The sequence below is a fragment of the Antedon bifida genome, chromosome 7, assembly GCF_963402885.1.
Source record: "Antedon bifida chromosome 7, ecAntBifi1.1, whole genome shotgun sequence".
NCBI lineage: Eukaryota > Metazoa > Echinodermata > Crinoidea > Comatulida > Antedonidae > Antedon > Antedon bifida.
In genome coordinates, this window is record NC_136232.1 from 20,184,516 (window position 1) to 20,209,345 (window position 24,830).

At 33.0% G+C, this 24,830-nt stretch overlaps 1 protein-coding gene across 3 annotated transcripts in view; it reads left to right on the forward strand.

Annotated features, from left to right (window-relative positions):
* Nucleotides 1-24,463, forward strand: part of LOC144848461 (uncharacterized) — a 60,329-nt gene extending 35,866 nt beyond the window's left edge. For 2 of the 3 annotated variants that reach the window (XM_078705203.1, XM_078705202.1), the window contains exons 2-13: nt 3,130-3,278; nt 7,286-7,437; nt 7,689-7,787; nt 11,555-11,653; nt 14,994-15,095; nt 15,690-15,788; nt 16,900-16,998; nt 17,662-17,838; nt 17,986-18,099; nt 18,605-18,745; nt 19,975-20,145; nt 20,752-24,463. In XM_078705203.1, coding sequence (XP_078561329.1) covers nt 7,327-7,437; nt 7,689-7,787; nt 11,555-11,653; nt 14,994-15,095; nt 15,690-15,788; nt 16,900-16,998; nt 17,662-17,838; nt 17,986-18,099; nt 18,605-18,745; nt 19,975-20,145; nt 20,752-23,589 — 4,050 coding nt within the window. In that variant the 5' untranslated portion in view covers nt 3,130-3,278; nt 7,286-7,326 and the 3' untranslated portion in view covers nt 23,590-24,463. The remainder of the gene's footprint in view (nt 1-3,129; nt 3,279-7,285; nt 7,438-7,688; nt 7,788-11,554; nt 11,654-14,993; nt 15,096-15,689; nt 15,789-16,899; nt 16,999-17,661; nt 17,839-17,985; nt 18,100-18,604; nt 18,746-19,974; nt 20,146-20,751) is intronic. The other variant, XM_078705204.1, reaches the window with a different exon arrangement.
* Nucleotides 24,464-24,830: the final 367 nt, after the last annotated feature.

A 24,830-nucleotide genomic window follows, 5' to 3' on the forward strand; every position in this document is an offset into this window, starting at 1 on the left:
CATTGTCATTGTCAACTATGTCTGACTTCACTCTTCCCTGGTCTGACAAATCATAGTTTCTTTGCTCTATGAACAAACACACAATGAAATTCAAACATCATACTTTTAAAAAATACAGTTAGTATTTTGCATAATACAGTTCTGTTCCTTGAGCTACTGATACTTGTATATTGCAGGCCTACAGTACTGGTATAAAACCGTGCAGCAAAAAGGTAACTCTACTACTTTGTCAAAATTATCTTGGTTTGATATAAATAATTTTCTAATGAGCAGGTTCTATAGTTCTGAGTTACAGGCCTTCATGAACTAAGATCTGAACTAAAATCTGCTAAGAAGCCGATGTTGATTTCTATAGCATTTTTAGTCTTCAGTCCATTTTGGACTAGGTATATCTTGCATGCAGGTACTGTAGATTATGAATGCTAGTTATACAGTAGACTTGCCCCAAGTCTGTCTTTAATTTGTCTTTTTCATGTTAGTCCACCAGTTGGTGTTGGCATTTTGTCTAGAAATGAAGTATTATACGTATGAAACGCAATATGTGCCAAAATATTTATGGTTGTCGAAACACAGTCTAGAACCTACAGTGTGTATACAGTTAGTCTTTATCTGAATCAATCCTAAATTATGGGGAGGGAGAAGGTTGAGATTATTTAACTAGAAAAAGACCTTAAAAGAAAAAGGTACTAAGAGTCCAGGCAGCCTCTCAAATCTCTGCACTCCTGAAAAAAGACCTAAAACAAATTGGTAACTTGAACCACATTGTTACACAACTTCACTATCCTTCTTCACTCAAGAATAAATAATCTTATTCTTCCCTTTATGTAATTGCTATGTTGTCGTTTTCACAACAATGACCATAAATAAGGCCTAATAGTTATTTTATTAAATTCTTTACTATTTCAAACAATAGAAAAACAGTTAAAACAAAGTTATGATTTAAAAAAACAATTATTTCAATGTTTCCACTCCTCCCTCAGCGTCGTGGTAGTGTTTGATACTCTATTCGAGTGTACTTGTGTGTTAAACTTGTTTTTTCAACATCTTTTGTTTCCTTTGTATTCTGGGGTAAAAGGTTGTTTGCTTAAGAAAGAATAAGAAACAATATCTCATAGTTTTGCATCTTTTATGATATTCTTTGGAATAAAAAAAGCGAGAAATTTGTTGTGGGCTTTTAAATTCTGTGAGAACTCTTGGGAATATTTGGAGAATAGGTTGAATCACTCGGTGACTAAAGATCAGACGCTTTAGATGTGTGTTACTTTGTACTACTTTACTGTACTACCTGGATTCTATCTGACAATAGACAATAGGAATTTAAGTTTCATATTGCGATGTAAGTACAGTACTATTTCACTGTAAGGTGTAATTTCATTTATCAAATTGGAAAAAAATTACAACTGTTAAAAAAAATGTAGAATTCCAATGTAGTGAAGATGGTTTGAGTTGTCTTCTATTGGGACTAATAACTAACTATATAAGGGACTACTAAATTCCTTCTCAGCAATGTTTACCTCTTTAGAGTAAAGAAAATATTTGTTAATTTATTTTTTTACATTGATTGAAATGTAAACAGTATTGCATCGTAATTAATAATTATGTTTTCTGTTATTCTACAATAAATGTATCATAAAATATCATTTTAACAGTAAAAAAAAAAAATATCTCCTGGATATGGGAGAAAGAGATTTTTACTTAAAATTTACAAAACAAAATGATATTTTATACATACAATTATTATTAATATTACATACAATTATTAATAGCAAAGTTTTATTCACCAGAGCATTGAACTTTTATCATAGTCTTAATAAATTGCCTCTTAAAGTTAATTACTGTACTCATCATTTGTTTTATTTAAATGTCAAATCCTAATTACTCCATGTCTACTGTTGTATAGTGTAGATTGCTTAAAATGGACCTGAAATGGACTTTCGATTTTCAAGAAATTCACACATGTTATTTAAATGTATCAAATTAACACAAACCCATACAAATAAAAACAAAATGTATAGTATTTTGAGAAAAAACGAAATTTTAAGATACCTTGGTAAATTAGCGAAAATTACTCACGCCATTGCAATAATGGCGTGACACTAATACTAATTTATTCAATATATAATGTTGTTGAAATTTAGTGCCCTAAAATGTACTTTGTTCTAAAACCCGAATTTAGAAGGCCTAGGCCTACCTCCCAAACCTTTACTAGGCCTAGGCCCCAGCGCGCGGAGTCGATCCTCCACACACCCATGCGAGGCTCCGTTTCATGTGCATCCAAAGCGATATCAACAACTTGCTGCTCATTGTCAAGCCAAAGTAAAATATGAATCAAATTCGTTTTCGAACTGCCTTATTCGTGACAAATAAATTACCATCTCATATTACTAATTTAATTCTGCTAAACTAAAAACTAAAGAAACTAACACATTTATTTTAGCAGTATAAATTACGAACGATATACAAAATTCTATTTTTGAAAATACACGAACGGAAAAATATGGATACGCATCATTGCACACGGCGCTGTATCCTGGACAACGTTGCCAGGCTAACGTCGGTATTGCCAGAAAAAAACCGTCGATTTGGAGATTTTAAATCGTCATTTACTCAATAAATAACCGTTTATACGGTAATAATTTTATATAAAAAAATTCTAAATATGTTTGTGCAAAAGCACAAGCATTTTTTAGAAAATACTCCAAGGATTTCAAGAGTTATAGCCAAAAAACTGTAAATTGTCCATTGGAGGGATAGGAATATATTCGCAAAGTGACGTCACCCGCGAATTTTTTTGATTTTCAAATGGGGCTTTCCCCAAAAGGGCGAATTTATATTTTGTAACATTATACGTTCTAGCAACACCTAATAGCCCCCAAAACGTCATTCTAAAATGAAAAAAATCGAAAATCCATTTCAGGTCCATTTTAAGGCAGCGCTTACGTACTACTGTACTCTATCAAAAGGCAAGAGAATTTACTTGAAGAAATTCGCATAACAGAGATTATTACACAAACTTCTAAATCTTTACTCAGTCAGAATTGTAAAAACTTTAGAATTATGTCAAGTTCAGATAATCTTTTCAATTCTGTTATTATGGTTCTAAGTTCTTTTTAAAATTATTCATTTCAGATTAAAAGCAGATTAAGCAAGTGTTAGCTATTGCTGAGGGATTTAATACCAAGTGGATTTAGCAAGGTGATTTGTAGCCATTGGCTAAATGTAGATGTTAGAGGAACGACAGATATTATATCAGCAACCATCTTAATATTCTGCCAAGTGTAAGTATTCAAGCTTTCTTTGTCCTTGCATGTGTAGTCCTGTTAATTGAAATCTTCCTCTGTCCTCCATAGAAAATTATAATTTTAAGCCTGTGTATAAGACTGAACAGGCTTCCTATCAAAATTAAATGTGGATTTTAACACCAAATCCACCAGCAATGCTCTTATATTCCTACCAAGTAAAGTTTGCCTTTTTCACCTGAGTTCCTGTGAATACTGTTCTGACGAGCTCTCATGAGAGCTTCAGTGCCAGAGAACGGAGCAGTGTAAATGGTTCCTCTGCTTTTCTTCTTTTTTTTGTTATCTATGATATTTTGTGATGGATTTGCACTTGGACATAAACTGAAACATTGTATTAGGCGCTATGTAAGACTACCATTATTATTATTATTTGCTTGGGTATATTCTCCATCTTCTAAAATAATTGAGAGGTATGGGCAGACTTCATCGTGTTTCTTCCTAGGGCCTGTTTCTGCTGCAACTGCTCAAAATACGGTATAAAAATACGGTATAAAATACGGTATTTTTTATACCGTATTTTTTAGTACCCCGTTTCTGCTAACAATACTTCTTGGGTGGTCGTGTTAAATTTCATCTTTTTTACCCAAATTGCCATTCATTTATTTGATCGATAATTAAAAGTCGCAATAAAGGAAGTTTTACGTCTCACTTTCAATAGCCTAGCCCTAGTGATAGAGATGTTGTGAGAGCACAGAAAACATCGTAATGGGGACAATTAATTCGTTCCCTCCCCGAGTTATTGTATTTTGCAATGTTGTACTGCTTTCGCAGGCTCTTCACCTTTGAGTTTACTTGCTTTGGAGACAAGTTTATTCCATACTCCTGCTTTATTTTTTTAGAAATGTCTTTATAAATGTGGTTGTCCCTTTTATTACCTTTTAGTTGGTCAGACATTTTAGCTTCCCCACACACATTTATTTAGTAAAACTGTGACGTATTCGCTCCACATTTTCGCCGAATATATCTATACATGTGTGTAAAGCAGCTAACAGCGACAGACAATAAAAACACGAATGGTGACCTTTTGTCATGTAAAAAAAAAATACGGTATTTTTTATTGGCAGCAGAAACGGGTACAAAAAATACGGTATAAATTTGTAAATACCGTATTTTATCCACAAATTTTGTGGGGAAAATACGGTATACAAAATACGGTATATTTTTTATGAGCGCAGTTTCTGCTGCCAAAAATATACCGTATATATACGGTATTCAAAAAATACCGTATAATATACGGTATTTAGTTGGCAGCAGAAACAGGGCCCTAGTAAGTAAGTTTGCACACTTCATTTCCTTTCCTGTTCTCCATCATCTAAAATTACAATGGGTATGTAAAAAGGTAAGAACAGGGACTTGTATTTGATTTACAACTACAAAACAGAACTCAAGGTCATATAAGGTAAGGTCAAAATTGATATTCAATAAATAGAATATTACATGGAATAACCCAGTTTCTATGTTTGCAGCTTTGAACCAGAACATGAAAAATGAAGTTTAATAAAAAAAGACTTTTAGGCCATTTTACAGTTTTAATCAAAGTTAATCTCTTCCGTAGTCAAAGTGAATAACTATATGACATTAAATGGCATATTCAACAAAAAAATGATTTGTTCAGGGGACAATATATCCTTAAAATTTATTCTTAGATTTAGAATATTAATATTACTAAGTTAAAATAATTGTTGTTAATATTTATTATTAAATCATAAAAAGTTCAAAGTCTAAATGCCTCTACAACTGCACGGCACATTGTCTTTGAAATTTTGCTAAGAGTTTTTTTTTATGGTGTCATCATTAGTTAATTCACTAGATAAGAATATCATTTAGCCTAATGAGACTAATAATAATAATCCACTATTTGTTCATGTTATTTACAAGTCTATTGATTACAGTGTATTAATTATAATAATTGTGGACATGGCCATCAAAGATTAACTCCCTTTTGTCTAAATCAGTTCCATGGTCTATTCTATTCTTTTGTCCTTGTGGTACAACAATAGTATTTTTACAGTTTGCTGTAGTGAAATAAAGACCTTGGGTTCAACACATTTCAATACTTTACAACATCTGATGTGCTCCTAGTTTACATAATGTCATTTTTCATTCATTTAGTTACATTCCTTTGAAGTTATAATGTGTTTGTACTGTATGTAAGGCCAGTCGGTATAAAAAATGGTAATTCAATTGGAATGTTGCTTATTTTTATGTGTGAACAAGTTTTGCAGTTCATTTTTGCTTTCATGTTATTATTGTTACCAATTTTGGTTGGACCGGGACCAATAAGACTGTTGTACATTTACCAAAGAGCTGTAAAATAACAACTCCAAGATTTTACATTGTATATAGTTAGTACAGTATTGAAATTGAATTGGAATAAGATACAAACAAAATAACAACTCCCAGATTTGACATTGCATCGTATACAGTGTATAAGCTTCAGTGCATCAATTGGTTTTGCAGATTTGTTTTGTAATGTTTGATCATAGAGATATTCGAATATCTCTATGGTTTGATCAACTTTTAATAGTTTGAAAATCTATTCATATGGTAAACATGGGTGAACAGATAACATTAAAATGTTGACAGTTACTGTCAAAGTCATTCTTTCACACAGGATGAATCTAATTAGGCAATAATACAGGTATTTAACACCTAACCATTTCCTATCAGTTGTCAACTGGGATTGACACAGTTTGAGTGATGTCACTCAACATGATGTACAGCTTGTAAACACTGACACAGGAATGCAATTCATTGTGTAATGTGGGTATTTTAACCTGTTTCCACTGGGACTGTAATAACTGGCTTTATGCCTCTCACCATGTACCCTTTGTAACCATTGATGCTGATGACATGGACTTAGCTTCCCAACTGCCTTTTGTATCAACAGTATCCTAAGTTTCATCTTTGTATTGTATTTTATAGTAGTAGAAACTATACAGTGAGTACATGTTTTATTCATGTTGTTGTGGTAATAGCTATAGTTGGTAAGCTTTAGTTTAGTAGTAGTGAAGTCTACAGTAGCTTCATATTACACACAGCTGTGTTGTGGTATTACTGTTAAAGCCTACCATAGCCAAAATCTAAATCGCAACTGAGGAACATAATTATTTTGGCATTATGCCTCTCAGCATGTTGCCCAACAGTATGGACAGGTAAGTGGTAGTTCTTTGGATGTCATTGAAAACAACAAATATTTTGTATGTTGTTCCTACAGTACTTTGTTCCCTGGTAGAACCTCTTCTCTTACATAAACCCATGAGAGTATTCCAGAGAGTAGACCTACTGTATACTGTTTAATTCTTTTGTTCTAAGTAATATTCTCTGTTGAGTACAGTAAGTATTTTGTGTAGTTCAATTTTAGTTACTGGTTTTGTTTTTAAGACATACATACACTACTTTAGTTTTATTTTTAGTTATCAATTCAATTCAATTTACTTTGTTTCGTCCTCAGTAAAAAGGAAAATATATTGAGTGTATTTAATAATATAAAAGTATATAAAACATTAGGTTAAAACACTTATATAAAACACATTTCATTAAAATATAAAAACATCAAAATGGTATACAGATAAATAAAAAAGATTAGATCACAAAATTATATGTCATTTAAAAGTCTGATGGAATATGGTACAAATGAATTAAACTTTGTCCGACTATTGCACATTCTCAGCAAGTTAAGTCTTTTTGTATCATATTATTTATATAAAGGATGATTTAAATCTTCACATATTTGCGTAGCCTTTAGTAACTATAATTTTGTTGCATAGGTCAACTAAATTAGGGTTCAGTGAATTGAACTCTCTAAATGTAATAGGTATGCTATAGAAACAACCCTACTGATAGCTAATGAAAAGAATTTATATGTTTGTCTTTTTACATCTTATTTTGGAAGGTAGGTGAGTATAGTACTGTAAATTTATCTTAAGCTCCAATTTTTTATTTAATTTATACTGTATTATTTGTTTCTTTATTCTTTATTTCAGACATATTTGGCAATGCGAGTCATAGTTAACAGGTAGCCTAAATGGCCACCCAAAGCCAGCTATCAGATAAGCTACGGCTAGTTGCAAGCAAGGGGGAAAAGGGCAAGATTAAGGAGCTTCTGCAAGATGGGGCTAGGTTTGATATTGACAAGGTAAGCTAATAATATAGGCCTAGAAGTAATGTACATACTGTAGATGCAACTTTATTTGAAAATATAGGATGAAATATTAATTCGAGAGATGAAATTGTTTTAAAAATAATTTCCTATGTTATGAAATATAACATATGTTCAGCACACATGTACTTCAATGTGTATGTTACAATACAATGTGTAATAAAGCTGATAACCTATCTTGTCTCAGTTCCAATCTATTTGTATTTTAATTAGACTTTCTTTTATAGTATGGTCGGACTGCTCTTCACTATGCTTCCTATTATGGCCAAGCAGAAACTGCTAAGGTCTGTATACAGTTAGGCTGTGAGATCAACATTCAAGATGTGGTAAGTATATATTTAGTGTGTTAAATGTTAATCATAAGGCAAATTACTGAAAAAATGACAATGCTGTGGGTATCAGTGGCTAGATCTCAATATACAAAATAATATAAGCAAAAAGCTAAATCAAAACGATAAAGTTAAACAGCCAGAAAGAAATTGCAAAACTTTCGGGTAACAAACCCATCGTGCAAATTTAAATTCAAATTCAAATTAATTTCAAATACTATTATAATGAAGTGTGGCCAGTAAGATCTTTAAACAGTAAAATACTCTAGATTATATAGAGATCATAATCTATGAGAGCTACTGTAGGTGAAAGCTTTGTTAAAATAATTAAACTTTTGACTGGTTGTACAGTCCCTGCACACCTCACCTGGTATGACATTATACCTAAACTTTCCCCCAAGTCTCATCCAGCTCAAGTATAAGTATGGCACACTGCATGTGCCAAAATATTAACAAATGATTATTATGCCAAATAGAACCTTTATGGCCATTTGCCTTGTATAAAAGAGAAGCTAGTAGAATGTAACAATAATAATAATACTTAACTAGACATGAAACTCGTCACTTTGACGAGTTAGTTATCCGCACCACGACAAACGCCACGTGCACGTCATACGTTGGAATATTCCACACAGATAAAGATTATGGCATTATGACAAGAACTGAAGAATATGATATGCTGTAAACAGTATAATCTGTATACATATTACATACAGTGTAAAATAGGTGAAATTACGGGACCCGCCATTTATTCCAATTTTTAACATGGCGACGGTATCAAAATGAAACACTTAGATAGCAATTTCAGAAGGAAATTATCTCAGGAACAACATATTAACGTGTAGAAGAAATTTGAATACGTAAAATATAGATGCGCACCCTTTTAAATGTGATGAACTATTACGCAAAATATGAAAATACGACTTTTTTTATTCAACTGGCCATATGATGACGTCACAACATCCGATTGGCAAAATGTTTACATGAATTCGTATCTACAATCCAATAGCTTCCAGAAAACGTTTTAATCGTGATTATCACATTTTATTCTTACGAGCTATTACAGATTAAAATTTACTGTAAAGATGAAATTAATGACCCACGTAATTAAAATTTTTAGGCATGATGACGTCATAAAAATTAAAATATTTTTATCTCATGCTAAAGAAAGTTGATTGACCTACACAATATATAAATGTAGGAGAAAAAAGAATACAGATAAGCGCGATGCGCTCCATTGAATGTGATGAGCAATAACGAAAGAGACAAAAATCCTATATTTTACATTCGTGTGGCCATACGATGACGTCACAATGTTTTTTTAGCCTTATTGATGCATGATCCGATATCTACAACTCATCAACTTCTAGATTTTGTAATAAAAATAAACGGTTAACGGTTTACTTTAGAAACTATGACTGTTTAAAAAAAGACATAATTTTGACGATTTTTTAAGCTTTTTCATAAAAAACGCGCACGAATTGTCTAATTCAACGTGTTCGTATGGCGTTATTTAAACTGGAAAAGGTCTAAATTGTTTTCAAAATCACTGGGAAAGGCTTGAAAAATATAATTCAAGAGAAAAAAATATGTTTTTAACGCTATGTGCGGACCGCGCGCATAAAAAATTGCGCGCCCGTGGGAATTTTTGACATGCTCAAAATGACAAGAAACGCGTAAAAAGTTGATTAGAAATTAATTTTGCGCATTTTGAAATTTTAAATGCGCGTGCGCGCGTAACTTCTTGTCAAACATGCCATTTTTAATCCGTAGAAAGTTTGCCCCTGATATGACTTAAATTTTTTCAAAGTGTCAATACTAAATGACTTTTGGTTTTTAATCTATGATCAATCATTGAAATTCATAAAATTGCGCATAAGTCACGTTGCGCAACTATGACGTCATTCAAAAATAGGAGGTGCACAACTTCACGTAAATGCCCATATGTTGTCAAAGTTATGAAATGTTATGTTTACACATTTTAGAGGAACACGACTCACAAAAAGGAAGGAAGGAAAGAAGAACTAGACATGAAACTCGTCACTTTGACGAGTTAGTTATCCGCACCACGACAAACGCCACGTGCACGTCATACGTTGGAATATTGCACACAGATAAAGATTATGGCATTATGACAAGAACTGAAGAATATGACATGCTGTTAGTGCTGAATTTTGTGTCATATAGTAATTAGTATATACATGCAAACAGTATAAGCTGTATACATATTACATACAGTGTAGAATATGTGAAATTACGGGACCCGCCATTTATTCCAATTTTTAACATGGCGACGGTATCAAAATGAAACACTTGGATAGCAATTTCAGAAGGAAATTATCTCAGGAACAACATATTAACGTGTAGAAGAAATTTGAATACGTAAAATATAGATGCGCACCCTTTTAAATGTGATGAACTATTACGCAAAATATCAAAATACGACTTTTTTTATTCAACTGGCCATATGATGACGTCACAACATCCGATTGGCAAAATGTTTACATGAATTCGTATCTACAATCCAATAGCTTCCAGAAAACGTTTTAATCGTGATTATCACATTTTATTCTTACGAGCTATTACAGATTAAAATTTACTGTAAAGATGAAATTAATGACCCACGTAATTAAAATTTGTAGGCATGATGACGTCATAAAAATTAAAATATTTTTATCTCATGCTAAAGAAAGTTGATTGACCTACACAATATATAAATGTAGGAGAAAAAGGAATACAGATAAGCGCGATGCGCTCCATTGAATGTGATGAGCAATAACGAAAGAGACAAAAATCCTATATTTTACATTCGTGTGGCCATACGATGACGTCACAATGTTTTTTTAGCCTTATTGATGCATGATCCGATATCTACAACTCATCAACTTCTAGATTTTGTAATAAAAATAAACGGTTAACGGTTTACTTTAGAAACTATGACTGTTTAAAAAAAGACATAATTTTGACGATTTTTTAAGCTTTTTCATAAAAAACGCGCACGAATTGTCTAATTCAACGTGTTCGTATGGCGTTATTTAAACTGGAAAAGGTCTAAATTGTTTTCAAAATCACTGGGAAAGGCTTGAAAAATATAATTCAAGAGAAAAAAATATGTTTTTAACGCTATGTGCGCACCGCGCGCATAAAAAATTGCGCGCCCGTGGGAATTTTTGACATGCTCAAAATGACAAGAAACGCGTAAAAAGTTGATTAGAAATTAATTTTGCGCATTTTGAAATTTTAAATGCGCGTGCGCGCGTAACTTCTTGTCAAACATGCCATTTTTAATCCGTAGAAAGTTTGCCCCTGATATGACTTAAATTTGGTCAAAGTGTCAATACTAAATGACTTTTGGTTTTTAATCTATGATCAATCATTGAAATTCATAAAATTGCGCATAAGTCACGTTGCGCAACTATGACGTCATTCAAAAATAGGAGGTGCACAACTTCACGTAAATGCCCATATGTTGTCAAAGTTATGAAATGTTATGTTTACACATTTTAGAGGAACACGACTCACAAAAAGGAAGGAAGGAAAGAAGAATAATACAGAAAAAAAATATTGATCTCATACAATTACAAGGAGTTATCCGCTTGGTATACCAAGCGGATAACTAATAATACAGAAAAAAAATATTGATCTCATACAATTACAAGGAGTTATCCGCTTGGTATACCAAGCGGATAACTAATAAAAATTAAGTGACTGTTCATTTGTAAGTAAGGAGATACAATTTAATGTTTTTAATCGTTTTATTTTAGTATGGCAGCACTGCATTGCACAGAGCTGTGATAGATGGCCATGTCGATGTTGTACAGGCTCTTATAGAAGAAGGCATTGCAGTTGACAGACAAGATGAGGTAAAATATAACACATTTTCCGTTTCATAGTTGTTCTTAACAAAGTATTCTAGGTGACATTCCTCTTGCAAAAATGCATCTACATGACGATGCCAAGCAAATTAAATTTATTGTATGGGAGAAGATTGAGTAGAGAAGTAGTTGTTGTACTTATAAACAACAATATTTAATATTAATTAATAATAAGATGATTATTCTGTACTATATTTTGTAATATATAATATTCTTATTCTATATATAATATTTGAAAAGTCGACAAAAGTTTGTTGAGTATCAGTACTGTACTTGCAAACAGAAAGCAGGGGCAGATCCAGCATTATAGGGGGTGGGGGGCTAAATATTTTATAAATGATAAAAACGATCCGTTGGGTTACAGATAAATAAAAATTATTTTATTTTAAAAAGACATGGCTGTTAAATTTCAGGGTGGCTAAAGCCTGTTTAGTCCCCGCCTAAAGCCGCACCTGATAAGAACGATATTTTAATAATATTTATAATAATATGAAGCTGATTTTTTAATTTACATTCCTATTCTACATAATATTTGAGTAATCTTTATGTAAATTCAAGTTGATTTAACATGAATAGAATTTACTATTGTATCAACATTTCCACAGTAAACTTAAAGCCATGATTTATGAATGAGGTAATAAAACTGAACAGTAGATTCTGTTCTTGGTAAACCGACCCACAAACACTGACCCCACTTTTATGTTAAAACATCTTAATTGTAATGTAACAATTCAAATGATTGTCAAAACTAATTGTAAATTACTAATGGTATGCAATGCTAATTTTTTCCAGATTTAATTACATTTTAATGAGACTATTTTGAATTATTGAGTTTATTATTTGTAATCTAAAGCTCTGTCTACACTATCAAACTAGAAAAAAAGTGTGATGTGCCCAAATATGGTAGTGATATGACATCATCATGTCCATATATGGGTACATACATTTTGATAGTGTAGACAGAGCTTTAGCATCATCATAAGAATATGAAGAAAAATTGTGCTATTATTTGTCTCTGCATGCCAGAAACTTTTAAAATTGAGTGCGATTTAAAAAATTTAAATGAAGATCTTGTTTTTATGCAACTTTTAAGTTTAAAATGTCAGTATGTGTGTAAATGTTCACATTTAATTTGATACTGAATTTACCAGTTCTTAAACTTGTACACATGGCATTAACTAACGACTCTCATTGACCGTACTCCGCGATTCTTACATTTGTTATACCAACCACTGTTTTTTGCTTATGTGACTGTGGCGCCTAATTGACTGAGGTGATCGATCATTTGTGATATATTATAAAATGAAAAAATAGCTCATAGTTGTTCATCGTCCTTAAAATAGTTTTTGAAACTATTTTTTTTTTGGAAATTTATAAACTTTTTAATTGAAGATAATTGATCCAAATGATGGAAAAATATAAATTTAGAAAGGTATAATTTGTCTCACAACAATCATTGGGGGTGTTTTAAAACTCATTGACTGTCTCAGATATCCTCAGCCATTCCTCATTTTTACTTTCATCAAAATGTTTACATTTACAACAAGACCTTTGTCGTCACCTACATGAACCCTGACCTCTTTGTGTCACAATTGGTTGCTCTCTGTTTGCTGAGTGATTGCTTTACTACTGTACTTTAATAACCAATCCTCTTCTATGAGGAAGAAAATTGGAAACAATTCCTGACCTCAATGTTTTCATTTAAGCATTTTGTCACACAATTTCTGGAGAAAAGTACAGAAATTGTAGAAGACTAGAAAACTTTATTGTTGATTTTATTCAGATAAATTTAATTTAAGCTCAGGCTACACTATCAAATTGCCAAAATATGTACTGTAAGTGATATACCCAAATATGGTAGTGATGTGACATCATCGTGTCGTTTTGTTACATAAAGTTTGATAGTGTAGACAAGGCTTTAGGTAAAAGAGTTTGTTTAAAACTCATGACCTGATAGGTTGTCCCATTGACACAAACTGACACACCTGCGATTACACCAGATGGAGACAGTCGTTTGTGTCATTGAACAATTGAGATAATTGATAGTTGATTGAAATCGTCTGTTTACAGATTTGTACAGTTATATTTTATAGTAGTATGAGTACTGTATATCATGTGGCACTAGAGGGACTAGTGCTGTTCCACCGTACGGAGTGTTAAAGAGTTTCTATCTAATCTAATGGTTAGAACATCTGCATATTAAGCAGAAGGTTCTGGGTTCGAATCTCAGTTGGGGCGACTTTTTCTCATTCTCACAGATTTCCTCATCTTATCGTTTCAAATTAATTAATTAGATTTCAGTATATCACCCGATGGTTTAGAATTTATTCTGTGCCTGTGATGTTTATATAATACAAGCAAGTTCACAGGATTGTTTATATTTGATATCAATTAGTAACAATGTAAATAGTTAAGTAAACCAAGTGCTACTGGCTATCTCTTGTGGTTATTTCTAATTTGTTCTAAAGTAGACACATTGTCCTGGTGCCTTTGTGGTAGGACTTGTTCATTTACTTTTCAATTTCATTGGTTTTTGTGGGTTAAATTTGATTATTTAACTAACTGCATATTCAGTATTCTTATTATCTTAATTAGGAGAACATGAGTAAATGTGATTTTGGTATTTTATAATAATCATAGTGTCACTATACAATGTTGAGTTATAAGAAATACCCAGACCGCTCCACCATATCAACAATTACAGTACCCATGCATCGATTTTGAAAATAATAAGAATAAAAAACATAATGAGATTGCTAAGGATGAAATACCTGTGTGTCGTCTATACACAAAGCAAGCAGGTGGAAATAGCTTTACATGCGCTCACAAAGCATTGACGTATTTTAGTTATAAATAGAATAATCGGAGAGTTGTTAATTAACAACTAACAACTCCCTAGAATAATTACTGTACACACTTGAATCAAGTATAGAGGTACGGCAATTCACTGGTTGCTGTAAAAGAACATAAATGTGTTATGGCGCTCTATTGCTGTCGCAACCCCTGGACTGCTTGTTGTCGAATAAAGAAATGAAAATGAAAAATGAAATGAATCTATATCTCTCTGTATAGTTGGCATAGCTCTTTTGAAATCACTGACACAGATGTGCTTATTTTCCAATGAAATGTCCTAGTGTTACAAAGATGTAATAACCTAAAATCAAGTTATAGTATTTAGCTGTACAAAGAGGTAAACTGTGCATTGGTAAAGTACAAATACAACATATCTGTTCATCTCTTTTGAATCAGTGGACAAATTATCATTTTCCAATGAGGTGTTGCAAAGATGTACATTATATAACCTAAATTTGTGTTTATTTTTTGGCAGAATGGCAACACGGCATTGCATGAGGCAGCTTGGAATGGGTACAGTAGATCAGTTGATATGCTACTTAAATTTGGAAAGAGTAACTTACACGCAGCCAACAAAGTAGGTTTAATTCATAGTATAAAGATTGTTATCAATTTAATTTTAGATTAGCAATTTCTATTACAAATTAAACAAAATAATACTTCAGTATATACTGTATCTTTATTCATCCCTCATGGGCAATTAACAAGAGAACGAGATGGATTACATCAGCTTTCAATAAAAAGTTGTTTTGGTAAAGTTAGACAGTTTAATATGTTATCTATAGTTTTTGGCATGATGATAGTTTAGAATACAGATTTCCTGAAAACCAAAACCACCTGCAAACCAAATTTGTCTATTATTGAATGCCACAAATTCTGATTTAGAATATACTGTGAACAAGAAATATTTCTTACACAAAACGCCGCTCTTCTGATCATAACTACCATCAATATGCATTTTAATGTTTATCAGCAAATCTTTTCATAGACTCTCTTTTCCTAGACATGCTTTGGGGTGTGTGCATGGCCAGTCCGAGTTTGCAGATTTTTCAGCCATAGTAAACTATAAGCTACACCGCATGGTAACTGTTTCCTAATGCTTCCGTTTTCTGCCTAAAGGAGCGGCGCGAAAACTACTACTAGAATGAAACACTTGTTGCTTTTCTTTCAGTATGGATTACGAGCCATTCACCTGTCGTGCCAGAATGGTCATAACCAAACTACGAGGAACTTACTGAGAGGAGGGACTCATCCAAGCATTAAAGATGCCGTAAGTTAGCTACAGTAGTAGAACTAAAACAACAACTAAACATATTGTGTTGAATATGCCATTTTAATGTCACATAATATTAATAGTTATTTACTTTGACCAAAAAACGGTATCGAAAACAAAATGATTTACCTGAAAAAATGCAAGTTAAAACAAAAAATACTTAAATCGTCTGTCAGACAATGGTTTTTGGTTAAAATTAACCGTTTCTTTTGTCTATTTATAAGTGAAATAATATTGGTTTTTTTTTTACAGAAGTGAATAACTTTATTAAAACTGCAAAATGGCCTATTTAAAGTCTGATTTTATTAATCTTTATTTTTCATGTTTTTGAGGGACAATAAAAAGTTGACCACAATGTCAGTTTTGAAACAGAATTTAATGAGAACAAAAAGAGCGTTGGGATATGATGTGTCCCTTTAGGGGAGGAACATGTTGTTGAACATGTACATCAAGTCTGTTTATAGATACACAGATCAAGATGAATAAATTGACCAATATTCAATTTTTTAAGTTATGGTTTAAGAATGGTTAAATACCCATTCCCTACAATTTTTTTTTCGCTAAAAAGTGAACGTTTTTTCCATTTCTTGTGGGCAACACGATCGATTAAAAATCAATAGATAGAAGAAAAACCAATCCGTGCGAAATGCATGTTGTGATTTATACCAAGCCGCTTATATTATTAGAATCAACTTTTTTCACATTTTTAACCGTTTGAAGACAAAAAAAGTTATCTCAATAGGACCATATAGTATTTATTTTTACATTAAATGTAGTTTGTGATCTTAAATTAGATTTTATAAAACATAAGGAATGGGACTGTAGACAAACAGGTTAATATGAATCAATGTTACCATTATTCAATTTTGATTATAAGATCTAGTTTTAAATAAATGGTTAATGGTGCATTTAGAACATATTATTGGACATCTAGTTTGTGTTTATACACACATGTCAAGATTAATCAATGTGTCCGTTAGTTCCATAAGATCTAGTTTAAATGGTTAATACGGATCTTGTTGTTGGATTTAAACATTTATCATGTCTTAACTTTAGAATGTGTATAGCTTTTCGGATTAGCCTAATTTCGTTATTTATTTCGTTTTAGCATGGTGATACGCCGCTTCACGTTGCATCTAGATTCGGCCACATAGCTTGTACTAGAGTAATGGTCAGTGCTCAGGCAGATGTTAATGCACAGAATAAGGTATGATTAATTGCTGTTGCCAATTGTATTTGTTTTGTAATGCTTTTCATGAATAATGAACACAAATGAACAAGATATGGAAATTATCTTTGTGTGTTAAAATGTGTATATCTACTTTATTTACACTGGGTGACTACTTGTCTACATTATAAAAAACTAGTTTGAAAAAAAAAAGGTGTGATGTGCCTAAGTATGGTAGTGATACGCTTAAATATGGTAGTGATATGACATCATCATGTCCATATAGGTAGGCACATCACATATTTGTCACTTAAAGTTTGATAGTGAAGACAGAGCTTAAAGTACAGCACTGTTCTCCCATTGGATCTAGTGTACAGGAAAGAACATACACTGGTAGAGGATTCCCTATTCTTATCCAATAAGTTCTTTATCATACACAAGGGCGATGCATATACACAGAACCAACAGCTTTACATCCCATCCAAGAGGCAATGAACACCCTAGAACACAAGCAATATGGCACATACACATCTCAAACCCACCTCTCATATGCTAGGCCGATAGCCGTTATATATCTATACAGCATGTGATATCTCCCATCCAAGCTCTACTGTGGCCAACATTGCTTAACTTTGGTGATCTGATGGGAACCAGTGTTTCAACAGGGTAATACCATAATAAATTTTATTTTTTTAATCACAGGATGGAAACACACCGCTGCATATGGCTGCTGGACTTGGGAAACAAAAAATCACAAGGTTTCTAACAGACTCTGGATGCGATGTGAATATTCGCAATAACAACAACCTAACTTCCATTGACCTAGCCCGCAAAAATGAACATCCTGACGTTATTCTGATCATAATGTCGGCCCCAAAGGTATGTTAACTTATGATTTGTATCTTGAAAATTGCTATGGAAAAAAAATCATCAAAATCAAATCAAATTTTCTTTATTTGATCTATATTTCCCATATAAAAAGAAAGTGACAATGATAATAAGTTTATTATTTTGTATTTTATTTAGAGAAAATACCAAGAGAAGGAAAATGCTAAGAGAAAGGGGAAGCATTCAAAATCTACTGGCGCCATTGGTAGAGAAGTTTCACCCACGCGAGTGAAGAAGGAAGTTAGGTTTAAGGTACACTACACACTAATACCAAGGCAATCTAACAACAGGATGCTGAGCTCCGGGGATCAAAGGGTTTATCTGTGGCTGCGATACTATCAGTTCCACACTCTTTTAACAGACACTGCGCGCCGTGGACAATATGTACATAATACAGTATTGTTGGTATTTGTCGCAGCCAGACATAAGATCAAAGGACTGTTAGGAGTTCCTATCTTGGCAAGGCGATCTCAGTGTCATGTTGTTAGATTTCCTCGACCTTACTGTTAAAAGACATCAGATAATTTTTTTTTATTCAAATTTTTTCTTTCAACTGTCAGATGCCAAAATTCTATATGCCTAACTGCTACTTTGAATCAAACTTTGTGACAAAAAAAATTGATGTGCCCATATATGGACATGATGATGTCATATCACGACCATATTTGGGCATATCATTACCATATTTGGGCACATCATTGTAGGTTGTACTTAATTGGTATGCCTGTTTTTCAAATGGTTTAATTTCGTCTTCTAGCATAATCGGACCAAAACGGAGGGTGCAGAAAATCCTGCAAGCCCTGGCAAAAAAAGGAAAGAGCTAAAAAGTACTGATCAACCTGACTCCATCTTAGTTGTACCAAAAGACAAAGCTAGTAAAAAGAAACTCAAAGATAAGGTACAGTATATATGGTTAAATTCTGGTTTCTCGCATTTTTTTTTTCAATTAAGTTAATTTTCAGTGGCTTAAGGAGCATCTAGTCACAAAGTTTTTAATTTAGAAAAGTGTGGTTGTTACTCTGCTTTCAATTCAATTCAATTAAATATTTATTTCAAACAAAATCAGCAAACATCAACATATGTATAAAACAAAACAAAAAACACACACAACGACACAGAGACTCAAATAAGTCCTCATGACAAACATAAAACAATTTTACAATCAATCACAAAAAAAACAAACATTTTAAATATCAGTTGATGGCACAAGTCCGAAGTCAATGAACAAGAACATAAATATATGCAAAGCATTCTTTAACGTGAATAAAATTAAATGAATTAATATACGTTGCTTGGTACTACTAAATGTAATATGGTACTCACTGACTATAGAACTTGCATTTCATCCAATCTTTTTGAAGACTCAAGCTGCTGAAATGTTTGTTGACAGTCCCTAGGTTGCTCAAAAGAACAGAAGATGTGTTTGACCTGCCACAGAGAAATGAGTTCCAGAGAGAACCTTGTCAAAATTGAATTTTAAAAATAATTGTAGTGAAGCTTCACCTTGGTGGTTAATGTGTTTGCCTTCCAATCCCTAGGTCCTGGGTTCAATTCTTACCTAGTTCTAGGGTTAGTACCTCATGACTCTTTCAACTCCACTCCCTAAGCCTCAAATGATACTAATACCCTTTTCACATCTGCATAAATTGTTACAACTTGTATAACAAGTTGTAACCAGGTTTGATTCCCAGACTTATTACATGTTTTCACACACGCATACGCAAACATTGTGAAATCCTGGAAGGAAAGAATAGTTGCGCACTATTTGAATACTAATGATTGGTCAGTTAATACCAGGGCAATACATGCGCGCGCAGTAAGAACTCTTGGAACAAAAACTCATGCCTCTTGTTGGTGTGTTTTTCTTCCGAGATTTTACAAGGGACCCCTATGAAATCTCGGGAGATTTTCCACAAAATTGTCTTCACACTATGCAAACCTGGTTACAACTTGTTACAAGTTGTTACATTTTGCAGATGTGAAAAGGGTATAAGCACGATAAATTATTAAATAGTTTATCCATCCTGTAATTGGCAAGTTTCTCGCTGTTGGATGCCTATGAAATTAAAAAAGTATAAAAATAAAATGAAAAGAAATTTGAAATGATTGTATTTTGATTGGTTTCAGAAACTTGAAGAAAAGCTGTTGCAAGAGAGTGGCTTTGATAAGCATGAACTTAAAAAGCGTGTGAAAGAACAGAAAAAAATTCAAGAAGAAATAATGATGGCACGAGTAATGAAGCAGCCAGGACCGTCTCAACACATCTTCTACACCGAAAAACAAAAATCTACTGCTACTGTATGAAATATATTGATTATTTCTATAATTATCAAAGATACTATAATTGTTTATTTGTTTGAAATTAATATAAAGACAAAAGAATTGTATATATTTTGAAATTTATTTAATTTATTGATTTACTTGATTTCCCTTTTGATTATAATTATTTTGTTGTTATTTAAAATTTGTGTTAAATCTATTTATTTTAATTTTACTTTAATTGTTGTATGTTAATGTCAAATTAAGTAATGTTTAGGGTCCCTAATGATCAGCTTCTGCTGGATGGACCACCCTCGTAAAATGTTGTTGAAATACCTAAATAAAAAATAAAATAAAAAGCATTGTAGTGCTAGTAACATGTTTCTATGAGAATATCCTCTTTTTATGAGTAGGTCCGCAAATGTGTTTACGGTTTGAAATATGAATTATTAATTGTGAAAATGATCTTGTTAGGTGCATTTCATTTATCTTCTCCGTCGCTTCACTAAAAGGAAAAAACCAAGAAAATTTTATTTTAATGTGATTTCTTTTTCATTGTAATTTTTTGATATGGAATTTGTTTTTCTGAAATAAAATCAATCAATAAGTCATGAAGTTATAGAAATGCTTTTTTTTAAATTTCAGAAATCATCTGTTGGTTGCAACTGCACTCCGCAACTTCTTCAGATACAGAACAAGGTTGATGCAAATAGAGAAGTTATGATACACGAAATTGAACATAGTCATAACAAATTAGATCGTAAAATTGGCAACCTTGAAAAAAAGATGGAGCATCAAGGAGAATGCCTTGATAAACTCTGCAAGTCACGTATCCATGCGGAACAAACCGAATGCTTGCATCGTTTACATCACCGTGCTACAATCGAGCGAGCTGACTGGGAAGAGACGCATGTAGACCGTATGGGACATGTTAAAGAGGAATTAAAAGAATGGGTTGTGAACGAAATGCAAGCTGATGAAACGGCTTGTGGTAATTCTTTATGTAAAACGGATGATTCCGGTTATGTCCAGACTCGATCGACTATTAATAGTGTTTTAGAAAGAGAGGGCGCTTTGAGTCCGTTTCTCCATGATCAAAACCAAAATCGAACTACTCAACACCTTGATAACTTTAAATATACTGATAAATCAAAAGGTATGACATCTCCTGAAAGTAGGAGGAGTTACAAATCAGCACACAACAACGCCTTGATTGTTGAGGATGTAGTACCTAAGAACAGGACTTCACAAAATGCTACTAAACCTTATAGTAAAGACTATGTGCATATAGAAAAAAATGAACAAACTTCTCGCAATACTGAAAGGCCTTTAAATCAGTTCAATGAACCAAATAAAGATAGCAAACTGACATCATTATATGTACACACAGGGGCAGTGCCAAAGACTCGAACTAATAGTTTCACAAAAGCTGTGTGGAAACAAGATAAACTAGATAGAGTTAAAAAGCACCAACAAACAGTTGAAATTGAAGTACATAAAGAGTTTATTGATGGAGAAAAAGGTGATAAATTTGTGATGGGCAAAAGCTCAGGGACAGCAACCATTCCCCACAATGAGGCTCCAGCAAAAAGGCCTACATCGCCTAAGAACACAAACTCATACCAGAGAAGTAGGAGTTTGTCTCCTAAGCGAGAGCCAGAGGTAAAAAATCCTGTTATTGTTAATAGTAAAAGTGAACTTGAAATCAATAAAGATAACATAAGGTCGAGGTCAATGTCACCAGCATATCAAAAAGTTCAAGCGACCAGTCGTGACCGCAAGAGTCGACAAGCTGCAAGAAAATCTGATGTGATAATGAATGGATCAGAACAGGTTGAACTACGTGCTAAGTCGGTGTCGCCTTCTCGGCCTTTAATGGTCAATGGTGTTAGCCCTGATAGCGGATTAGAGTTAAATAGGAATCACTTGATTGAAGATAGACATCGGTCATTGTCGGAAGATGACCAGATTTCTATGAGCTCTGGTATTGGTTCTGCTGGTCAGAGCAGTCCTCAGCAAAATGTAAACTTAAAAGCAATACCAAATGGATACAGCCATGTGTCTCCAAGGAATACTGAAACAAGAGGACACCAAAGTTTTTCTCCAATGTCAAGAACAGAAACAAGAGGACACAATTCTGTGTCTCCAGTCACAAATACAGAAACAAACAGAATAAACAATGTTTCTCAAATGAAAAATGTAAAAGTAAACAGTGCTATGTCGCCTGTTTCTAGTAGAGATACAAGTGGACACAGTGTTGTGTCTCAAATCAATAGAAGGGACATAAGTAGTAATTCACCAATCACAAGGACAGACAGAAGAGGAAATGCTCCTTTGTTGTCTAAACATTCTTATATTGAGACATACAATAAGGATCATACGATTAATTCACATACTCCAAATGGAAGACCACCTCAATATAATGCTGGTCCAAGTATGGGCAGCACAACAAAACGTTTATATATTGATACTAGTCAGTATGAACTTAAAGGGAAAAAACAAAGTAACTCGCCAATTTCACATTCCAAAGGACTCCTGAATACAAATCGGCAAATCCATAATTTACATGTTATAGAGAATGGGCCTCGTAAGACTATAGGTGATAAGCCTACTACAGAGTCTTCGCAGTCTGTTCATAGTGCAACTAATGGACCTTATCAACGTGAACAATCGCCTCCTTATCGCAAATCTTCCAATTATTCACATGCCGTATCTATACCACCGTCAAAGACTGCAAGCATTCCCAATCATGCGAGTACCAAACCCCCCACTTCAGAGAGGTCTTCCTCTGCATTTCATCCTCGTATAGTCAACACATCTGGTCAGCCACTTGTAGTCACAAACATGAATGGTACCATTTACTCACGGAATGCATTGCCTACGCAACAAGCACCACCAAGGAATGCATCCGACTCGGAAAATGCTCAAATGACCAAATCCAAATCATTCCAAACGGATACTGAGAGGAATCAAACAGGACCTCACAGCTCACGCAAGGTGGTAAAACCAGCACAGTATTCTAGTCAACCTGATCTTTATGCTAAACAACAGATGTCAAGACCTGTTTTACAAACATCAAACACGCAACAATCTAGGCAATCTGATGGTTCGTCTTACAAACGATACCAACAACCTCAACAAGAAGTTCTTCCAAATCACAGAGTGCCATCTTTAGATCAACTGGATATTCCACAAAATCATTCCTCGACTCTTCACAGTCCAAATCCTTCCATCTCTTCATCTTCCACCACACATTCCGGAGGAAGTGGTAACAGGCGTCGGAACCCGCTGGATGTTTCCCTCATGAAAGAGTTCTTATCAAGTGAAACCAAACCAGGGCCATCTGGAGATGTCGCCAAAAGTCAGCCATCAAAGAGTGGTTCCAATACAAACACCTTGAATAATACTATCAACACAGGTAGAATACTGACCTCAGATTTTGGTTCATCTACCAGACATCCCTTCTCAACATTTGGATATTAATACAATTAGAAAAATTGCAATTAAAACATAAATCTTGATTTTATATGCATTCAATTAACATAATTTATATAATATAGTCAGTTTAAATTAAAAATTCAGTTATTTACAAAAAAATATTTTATAGATTTCAAAATATTTGATAAATAATGTGTGTGTTTTATATTTGTAATATCTATTAAATACATCTTGCCTATGTAAACAAAACCTGAACTGTAATTTCACCTTTATAATGTGTATATATTTTTTGTATATCTTTGTAGAATTTTGTAAACAAAATCTATAACTGCTATCCACACTGGTTATTAATGTGTTTGTGTGGTTAGCACCTAAGCAAACAAATTGTGTTTATGCAATTTCTATTTTTAAACATGGTTCTATTAATATATTGTAGGATTCTAATGAATTTTAATAAATTGCGATACCCATATTCAGAATGAGATGTAATATATTATATTAATACTATTGGGTTATTCAACTTTACTTCGCGAGTGACTAAAGCTCTGTCTACACTATCAAACATGTGACAAAAAAATGTGATGTGCCCATATATGGACATGATGATGTCATATCACTACCATATTTGGTCACATCACACTTTTTTTGTCAAACTAGTTTGATAATGTAGACAGAGCTTAATAACAATTATGCCTAGTAATTACATTGAATTCACTACCAGAATTATGTTTAAGTCTGAGATATGAGATACCTAATTTTTTCTACGATCAGTAGTTTAAAAAAATAACTTGATATTTTAAAAATATCTTTTATATAAATAATAATATTTGTTTATTGTGCAAGCAACTCCATTTATTGTATAGAAATTTCAGTTTATAATGTTTTGAAAAAATTGAAATATGCTTTTTGAACTAAATACTAAAGTGTATTGCAAATATAGTAGTTTTTGTATGTGCTTTCAAAATGTATAGGCTCATAATATTGTAAACTTTGTGAATATTGTTTTCAGCATCCGTACATATTTTACAGAAATATTTATGCTTATGATATTGGTAATAAAGATTGATTTAAAATCATGGGGTATTAAGTTGTGTCATATTTAGTATGGTGGCAATAATATAGTTTTGTTTTTGTTGATGATTTCTCTTAACATTACAGATTCTAAAAACAGCCTTCGAGGCGTATACAAGCCTGTAGCGTAGCCAAGGGGGTTTGAAGAGAACCCCCCTTTTTTTCGTTTTTTTCGTTTCGTTTCGTGCCGTTGAAATAGGCCTAACTCACCATTT